At 44.6% G+C, this 9514-nt stretch overlaps 1 protein-coding gene across 7 annotated transcripts in view; it reads right to left on the reverse strand.

Moving 5' to 3' along the window:
* The window catches only part of ASCC1 (activating signal cointegrator 1 complex subunit 1), a 131087-nt gene that overhangs the window by 120332 nt on the left and 1241 nt on the right, over window positions 1–9514 (reverse strand). For 4 of the 7 annotated variants that reach the window (XM_063637210.1, XM_055274625.2, XM_055274624.2 and 1 more), the window contains exons 2-3: window positions 7150–7294; window positions 4823–4922 (exon numbers count right to left, since the gene is read on the reverse strand). In XM_063637210.1, the coding sequence (XP_063493280.1) occupies window positions 4823–4922; window positions 7150–7261 (212 nt within the window). In that variant the 5' untranslated portion in view covers window positions 7262–7294. Of the gene's footprint in view, window positions 1–4822; window positions 4923–7149; window positions 7295–7615; window positions 7708–9514 lie in introns of all 7 variants that reach the window. The other 3 variants (XM_063637212.1, XM_063637213.1, XM_063637209.1) reach the window with 1 other exon arrangement.

Genomic DNA, 9514 nt, shown 5'->3' on the forward strand with positions numbered 1-9514 from the left:
GGGAGGCCGAGGTAGGTGGATCACCTGAGGTCATGAGTTCAAGACCAGCCTGGCCAACGTGGTGAAACACCGTCTCTACTAAAAATACAAAAATTACCCAGGCATGGTGGCAGATGCCTATAATCCCAGTTACTCGGGAGGCTAAGCAGGAGAATCACTTGGACCCAGGAGGCAGAGGTTGCAGTGAGCCGAGATTGTGCCATTCCACTCCAGCCTGGGTGACAGAGCGAGGCTCCGTCTCAAAAAAAAAAAGAGGCCAGTCATGGTGGCTCACGCCTGTAATCCCAGTGCTTTGGGAGGCTGAGGCGGGCAGATCACCTGAGGTCAGGAGTTTGAAACCAGCCTAACCAACGTGGAGAAACCACACCTCTACTAAAAATACAAAATTAGCTGGGCATGGTGGCGCATGCCTGTAATCCCAGCTACTCGGGAGGCTGAGGCAGGAGAATCGCTTGAACCTGGGAGGCGGAGGTTGTGGTGAGCCGAGATCGTGCCATTGCACTCCAGCCTGGGCAACAAGAGCGAAACTCCCATCTCAAAAAAAATAAAAATTAAATTAAAATAGAATGAATAATACCTATTTATCATAAGGTTGTCGTAAGGATTAAATGTGATCATATATGAAAGAGCTTCCCAATAAGTGGCACAGAGCTCCATACAGTCCATGCTGTAGGGCAGATGCCCCTAACATTAGTAGATTAAGCATACCGGGAGAAGGACCCTGACAGTAATAACTTAAGCCTACCTGAGAATCACCGTATGATCTAAAAAGAATTACGTGTTCAGAGTTCCAAGCTATGGAATCTGGCTGGGATTCATTCCAACCCAGAGATTCATTCCTTTATCTATGAGGAACATCTGAATCCCTGACCCATTTATGGAACCCAGGCCATACAAAGGATTGAGGCCCTTTGTTTTGGATTAAATAAAGGTTGCCAGGTGATGGCTGCTAGAGGCAGGGTGCTAAGTGGAAATGTTATATAAACTGTATGCTTTTTCCAAGCAGTTGAAGTTCTGCCCAGCCCACCACCACGGCACCACCCTTTATGCAAGTCCCCTCAATAAACCCTGTGTCTCATTTGCTGGCTCTGGGTCTCTTCCGCAGCCTCTCTAACATGGTGCCAGCCCCGTCGAAGTCAACAAGTGTGCAGCATGACATATGCTATCCTCATTAAACCTATACTGGCACCTTTTCAGTTAAAAGTATAGCTGAACTGAAAAGAGGTTTACATGGAAAATCTAAAATATTCACTATAGGCCGGGCACAGTGGTTCATGCCTGTAATCCCAGCACTTCGGGAGGCAAGGCAGAGGATCACCTGAGGTCAGAAGTTCAAGACCAGCCTGACCAACGTGGCAAAACCCTGTCTCTAACAAAAACACAAAAAAATTAGCCAGGCGTGGTGGCGCATGCCTGTAGTCCCAGCTACTCTGGAGGCCGAAGCAGGAGAATCACTTGAACCAGGGAGGCAAAGGTTGCTGTGAGCCCAGATCACGCCAGTGCACTCCAGACTGAGTAACAGAGTGAGACTCCGTCTCAAAATAATAAAATAAAATAAATAAAATATTCGCTACAATAATACAAATAAGCAGTGACAAGGTGACTCCTTGGTTGAATACATAAGAGGAAATTCCTACCAGGTCAAGTGGTTCTCACTCTTGGCTGTACACTGCAATCACCTGGGAGGCTTCAAATAGTGATACCTGGGTCCTGCTCCCACAGACTCTGATTTAATTGGTCTGGGGTGCACCCAAGCACTGGGATTTTTAGAAGCTCCCCAGATGATTCTCCTGTGTACCTGAGGCTAAGAACCACAGCATGAGACATAACCCATGGACAGGTGTTGACAATATTAGGCTCTGATTATAAATTAGTTTGGCCAGGTAATTTCTTTCTTGATCCAAATAAGCCTACAGAAATTATTCCCAAGAAAGAAATCTTAGTACTTTTTTTTTTGACACAGGATATTGCTCTGTCACCCAGGTGGAATTACATTGGCACAATCATAGCTCACTGTAACCTTGAACTTCTGGGCTCAAGCAATACTCCTGCCTCAGCCTCCCAAGTAGCTGGGACTACAAGCACTCACTACCACACCTGGCTAATTTATTTTTTTATTTTTTATTTTTTGTAGAAACAGGGTCTCACCATGTTGCCCAAGCTGGGTGGTCTCCAACTCATGGGCTCAAGCAATCCTCCCATCTTGGCCTCCCAAAGTGCTGGGATTACAGGTATGAGCCACCACACCCAGCCTTCCAAGTAAATATTATCTATTAATTAGGATTTATCAGACCCAATACTTAATTTAACATGCAAGTCACCTGACACATAATGAGTGCTTAGAATATAGAGAAATCAAAAGATTATCAAGTTAGAATCATGCAAGGAACTTTTACACACCTTAGCAATAGCAGATTCATACCAAGACCTGTTACACTGATTTTTTTTTTTTTTTTCCAGGAAACTGAGCCACAACTTTCTAAAATCATGTTTCTTAGGAAAAAATGTCACTAGAGCCTGATTTGGTCATATTCCAGGAGAATTTTATCTTTAATAGGTGTTTCAGAATGCTATCAAGGTTGATGAAATGAAACCATTTGTGGCTGGGTGCGGTGGCTCACGCCTGTAATCGCAACACTTTGGGAGGCCGAGGTAGGTGGATCACCTGAGGTCAGGAGTTCGAGACCAGCCTGGCCAACATGGTAAAACCCCACCTCTACTAAAAATACAAAAATTAGCCAGGTGTAGTAATGCAGGCCTGTAGTTCCAGCTACTCAGGAAGCTGATGCAAGAAAATCGTTTGAACCAAAGGTGAGGAGGTTGCAGTGAGCCAAGATCATGCCACTGTACACCAGCCTGGGTGACACAGTGAGACTCCGTCTCAAAAAATGTGTGTGTGTGTGTGTGTGTGTGTGTAGAGACCAATAAGCAGGCTAAAGGCAGGCAGGTAGCAGTGAAGATACAGATAGCTGGTAGATTCAAAAGATATTTAACACACTTGTAATACCAGCCCACTGGGAGGCCAAGGCAGGCGGACTGCTTGAGTTCCAGAGTTCAAGACCAGCCTGGGCAATATGGAGAAACCCTGTCTCTACCAAAAATACAAAAAATTAGCCAGGCATGGTGGCACACACCTGTAGTCCCAGCTATTTGGGGGGTTGAAGTGGGAGGATCACTTGAGCCCAGGAAGTCAAGGCTACAGTGAGCCGAGATCGCACCACTGCACTCCAGCCTGGGTAACAAAGCAAAGCCCTGTCTTTAAAAAAAAAAAAAAAAAAAGATATTTAAAAGGTAATATGGGATATGGTGGTTGGGCACAGTGGCTCATCCCAACACTTTGGGAGACCAAGGTGGGAGGATCACTTGAGTCCAGGAGTTCAAGATCAGCCTAGGAAACATAGTAAAACCCCATCTCTACAAGTAATTCAAAAAATTAGCCAGGCTTGGTGGCGTGTGCCAGTTCCAGCTACTTGGGAGGCTGAGGTGAGAGGATCACTTTACCCTGGGCAGTCAAGGCTGCAATGAGCCAAGATTGTGCCACTGCACTCTAGCCTGGCAACAGTGAGACACCCTGTCTCAAAAATATAATAATAAAAATAGGCTGGGTGCGGTGGCTCACGCCTATAATCCCGGCACTTTGGGAAGCTGAGGCAGGTGGATCACCTGAGGTCAGGAGTTCAAGACCAGCCTAGCCAACATGGCAAAACCCCATCTCTGCTAAAAATACAAAAATTAGCCAGGCATGATGGTGGGCACCTATTATCCCAGCTACTCAGGAGGCTGAGGCAGGAGGATGGCTTGAACCCTGAGGGCGGAGGTTGCAGTAAGCCAAGATCGTCCCATTGCACTCCTGCCTAGGTGAAAGAGCGAAACTCCATCTCAAAATAAATAAATTAATTAAATTAAATAAATAAAAGGTTATGTGGTTTGGATCTGTGTCCCTGCCAAATCTCATGTTGAAATGTAACCCTCAGTGTTGGAAGTGGGGCCTGGTGGCAGGTGTTTGGATCATGGGGGTGGATCCCTCATGATGGCTTAGCACCATCTCCTGGGCAATGAGTGAGCTCACACAAGATCTGGTTGTTTAAAAGTGTGTGGCATCTCACCTCCCATCGTTCTTGCTCCTGCTTTCACCATGTGACACGCCTGCTCCCACTTCAGCTTCTGCCAAGAGTAAAAGGTCCCTGAGGCCTCCCCAGATGCTGGTGCCATGCTTGTGCTGTCTGTAGAGTCATGAGCCAATGAAACCTTTTTTTTTTTTTTTTTTAAGACTAAGTTTCACTCTTGTTGCCCAGGCTGGGGTGCAATGGCACAATCTCGGCTCACTGCAACCTCTGCCTCCCAGGTTCAAGTGATTCTCCTGCCTCAGCCTCCCAAGTAGCTGGGATTACAGGTGCCTGCCACCACACCTGGCTAATTTTTGTATATTTAGTAGAGACGGGGTTTCACCATGTTGACCAGGCTGGTCTTGAACTTCTGACCTCAGGTGATCCACCTGCCTCAGCCTCCCAAAGTGCTGGGATTACAGGCGTGAGCCACCACACCTGGCCAAAACCTCTTTTCTTTATAAATTACCCAGCCTTAGGTATTTCTTTATAGCAACACAAGAATGGCCTAACACAAGAGTCAAAATCAGCTTAGTGATACATGTGGAACAATGAAATTAATCTGCAATCAGTCCTTTGACATTTTAGGACATAACACTACACTATTTTGTCATTAGTAATCAAGCACTGCAATAAGTATGGAAGACCAAAGAGTCCACTTCCCGCTGAGTTTCCTGGAAGTGTCTCCCCATGAAGCTGTTGGGGACATGACTCACTTATAGAGCAAGCTGGGGGCCCTCACAGTAGACCGGAATCCTTGTGGGGTCTGCTCCACCTCGTAGGCATCACAGGGCTCATCAGCACACTCCATGGAGCCTGCACAGAAACCATGACATCTCACTCAGAAACAATGTTGCTCTGTGGACAACAGCTTTCGCCTTAGCTGTCAACCGCTGTTGGGGTTTAAAAAAAGCAATACACAGGCATAAAGAACAGTCGGACACTGTACATTCCATGACACTGCCCTGATACTCCTTCTGATCTGATCTTATAAGAAGTAAACCATAAAAAAACACATAATGACTATTTTAAATCTTTCAGTCTTGGAACCCTGGGAAGGTAGCATATGCATATGGTAGTTCCCCCTCATCTGTGGTTTCGATTTCCAAGGTTTCAGTTACCTGCAGTTAACTGCTGTCTGAAACTATTACTACAATAAGATACTGGGTATGAGACAGAGAGACCATACTCACATCACTTTTATTACAATGTATTGTTATAATTGTTCTATTTTGTTAGTTATCATTATTAATCTCCTACTGTGTCTGATTAATAAACTAAACTTTATCAAAGGTTTCTATATACAGTTGGCCCTCTATATCCAGGGATTCTCCATTTGTGGATTTAACCATCTGCAGATTGAAAATATTTGAAAAAAAAATCCAGCCTGGGCAACAAGTAAAACCCCTCATCTCTACAAAGATTAGCTGGGCATGATGGCACATGCCTGTAGTCCCCACTACTCAGGAAGATGATGTGGGAGAATCATTTGAGCCCGGGAGGTAAGGCTGCAGTGAACCAAGGTCGTGCCACTGCACTCCAGAATGCGCTTGTCTCTTAAAAACAAAATTACGGCCAGGCATGGTGGCTCATGCCTGTAATCCCAGCATCCTGGCTATCACGGTGAAACCCCGTCTCTACTAAAAATACAAAAAATTAGCTGGGCATGGTGGCGTGCACCTGTAGTCCCAGCTACTCAGCAGGCTGAGGCAGAAGAATGGTGTGAATCCGGGAGGCAGAGCTTGCAGTGAGCCAAGATCGCGCCACTGCACTCCAGCCTGGGTGACAAAGCGAGACTCCGTCTCAAAAAAAAAAAAAAACAAAAAAATTTACTTGGAAAAAAATCAGTAAAATAACAATACAGCAATAAAAATAATATAAATTAAAAAACAATACAGGCCGGGCATGGTGGCTCATGCCTGTAATCCCAGCACTTTGGGAGGCCAAGGCAAGCGGATCACCCAAAGTCAGGAGTTTGAGGCCACCCTGGCCAACATGGTGAAACACTATCTCAACTAAAAATACAAAAATTAGCCAGGTGTGGTGGCAGGCACCTGTAGTCCCAGCTACTGGGGAAGCTGAGGCAGGAGAATTGCTTGAACCCGGGAGGTAGAGGTTGCAGAGAGCCCAGATCACGCCACTGCACTCCAGCCTGGGTGACAAGAGCAAAACTCTGTCTCAAAAAATAATAATAATAAATAAAAAATAAAAAACAATGCAGTACCACAACTATTTACAGAGCATTTGCATTGTATTAGGTATTATATGTATTATAAGACAGGATTTAAAGTAGGATGTGTGTAGATTACATACAAATACCACGATGTTCTACAAAAGGGACATGAGCATCCGAGGATTTTGGTAACATTATTGGGCAATGGACTAAATACATACGTTCATTTATTTCAAAAATGTATACATAATTACTTTAGGGCCACGTGCGGTAGCTCATGCCTGTAATCCCAGCACTTTGAGAGGCCGAGGCAGGTGGATCACTTGAGGTCAGGAGTTTAAGACCAGCCTGGCCAACATGGTGAAGTCCTGTCTACTAAAAATACAAAAATTAGCTGGGCATCCTGGCACGTGCCTGTAATCCCAGCTACTCAGGAGGCTGAGGCACCAGAATCACTTGAACCTGGGAGGCGGAGGTTGCAGTGAGTGGAGATCACATTACTGCATTCCAGCCTAGGTGACAGAGTGAGACTCCATCTCAAATAATATTATTAATAATAATTACAACTCTACAAAGGAACTTAATTTTGTCATAGAATATTAATGGTTAATATTAATAACTAAAATTTCTCTTTATGATATTTAAACCTCTGTACAAAGAAGAAACATAATAACTTATAAATTGCAAAAACACTTCAGCTAAACTCAAACTCATCAGTATCCTTAGACATGAACATAAATGGAGCTATAAGAGGCCAAACATCTCAAATTTCAGTGCTGACAGAGAAACACATTAAAACAAACAAAAAATTGATCCTACAATACACAGGACATTTTACTTCTTATCTGACCAAAGAGCAACTAGGATTACCTTGATAGAAGTCCTCTTCATCTTCTTCATGTTGATAGGTCTGTTCTTGGACTGGATTCTTCCTGTAATTCCGGCCATCAATTCTTATAAGCTGTGGACGCAGAACTTCCATGACACTTTCTCCAAATGATATTCCAATTATGTCCTGAAAAATATAATTACCATCTTACCTTTCTTAGTGAGAATTAAAACTCTATCTCTAGTGTCTGAACCATTATGTGGGTCTGAATTGGGCATCAGTTCAGAGTATCTCCCGCACAAAAGCAGCACCGTTTCCCATTGGATTTCCCATCTGTAAACCAGTTTAGGTTAATTGCTGCATTTTCTACCACACTGGCTCACTCTAGACAGCAAAGTAATTTGTAAACTATTTATCACCCCCCACCAAAAAAAATGATTAAAAGGCATATACTCTTAAAAAAAAAAAAAAAAGAAGGAGATGAGGGAGGGGAACAGTGGTTCACACCTGTAATCCCAGCACTTTGGGAGGCCAACATGGGAGGATTGGTTGAGGCTGGAGTTCAAGATCAGCCTTATGAACATGGTGAGACTTCGTCTCTAAAAAAAGAAAAAGAGGCCAGGTGTGGTGGCTCACACCTGTAATCCCAGCACTTTGGGAGGCCGAGGCAGGCAGATCACAAGGTCAGGAGTTCGAGACCAGCCTGACCAACATGATGAAACCCCGTTTCTACTAAAAATACAAAAATTAGCTGGGCATGGTGGCACGTGCCTGTAATCCCAGCTACTTGGGAGGCTGAGGCAGGAGAATCTCTTGAACCCGGGAGGCGGAGGTTGCAGTAAGCTGAGATTGCGCCACTGCACTCCAGCCTGGGCAATAGAGCGCGACTCCGTCTTAAAAAAAAAAAAAAAGAAAAGAAAAGAAAAAGAGAAAGAGAAAAGGGCCAGGCATGGTGGCTTACACCTGTACTCCCAGCACTTTGGGAGGCTGACGAAGGAGGACTGCTTGAGCCCAAGAGTTTGAAACCAGCCTGGGCAACATGGCAAAACCCCATCTCTCAAAAAACAAAACAAAAAAAAGAGAGAGATTAAAAACAAAAGGCATTATAAATGCCCGTATATAAACACAGCCTGTCCATGGCTTTGAAAGAGAGAATAAAGGTCTCTTTATTACTTTAACCTAATGAGTAAAATGCAAACTTCAGTGGTTATCTAACCATTTGCACAATATCTTTTTTTTTCTTTTTTTTTGAGATGGTGTCTCGCTCTTGTTGCCCAGGCTGGAGTGCAATGACACAATCTCTGCTCACTGCAACCTCTGCCTCCCGGGTTTAAGCGATTCTCCTGCCTCAGCCTTCCGAGTTGCTGGAATTACAGGCCCCCGCCACCATCCCCGGCTAATTTTTTGTATTTTTAGTAGAGATGGAGTTTCATCATGTTGGCCAGGCTGGTCTGGAAATCCTGGCCTCAGGTGATCCACCCGCCTCAGTCTCCCAAAGTGCTGGGATTACAGGCGTGAGCCACTGCGCCCAGCAAACTCTATCTAGCAAGATAATTAAGACAATGAGGGATATTTAATACACTTAACCATCCAGAAAAAAAAAAAAAGCCCCTAAGTACTTTTAGAGGTGTTAGAAATTCATACCAAACAATCAGTTCCAGTTGTCTGTCAAAGCACAGTTAAAATAACAACTTAACCAATATGGTTCTCAGAACATACTGCTGAGGCGGGGATTCCAATTTCTACAGGCCACTGCCCGACAAAATGCACATCACCCACTGAGAAGCCAAGCTTCTAGTCACATCACTTAATGAATCAATAATTTAGGAAACAAAGGTTCCTTATAGGCTAGCTGAGGTTAAATTCAACCAATATTCCTACCACGTACAGCTTAGATAGTCTTGAAGCCCAAAATACTGAAGAGTTCAAAGAAAACAAGTTGATCCTTACTAAATACACTAATGTTCAAGCCAACGTGGGCGCGGTGGCTCACGTCTGTAATCCCAGCACTTTAGGAGGCCGAGGCGGATCATCTGAGGTCAGGAGTTCGAGACCAGCCAGGCCAACATGATGAAACCCCGTCTCTACTGAAAATACAAAAAGTAGCCGGGTGTGGTGGCGGGCGCCTGTAATCCCAACTACTCGTTAGGCTGAGGCACGAGAATCGCTTAAGCCTGAGAGACGGAGGTTGCAGTGGGCTGAGATCACGCCACTGCACTCCAGCCTGGGCGACAGAGCGAGACTTCGTCTCAAAAAAATAAAATAATAATTGATGATTTGTGTGCTTACTGAACCAAGAAGAGGTTTCGTGAGAAATAACAACATAGAAGGTAAACCGACATGGATGGAGGAAAAGGGCACATCATTAGCAATAGTCGATGACATCACAACCCAGTGGCCTATTCC

The sequence above is a fragment of the Symphalangus syndactylus genome, chromosome 4 (assembly GCF_028878055.3).
Source record: "Symphalangus syndactylus isolate Jambi chromosome 4, NHGRI_mSymSyn1-v2.1_pri, whole genome shotgun sequence".
Lineage (NCBI taxonomy): Eukaryota > Metazoa > Chordata > Mammalia > Primates > Hylobatidae > Symphalangus > Symphalangus syndactylus.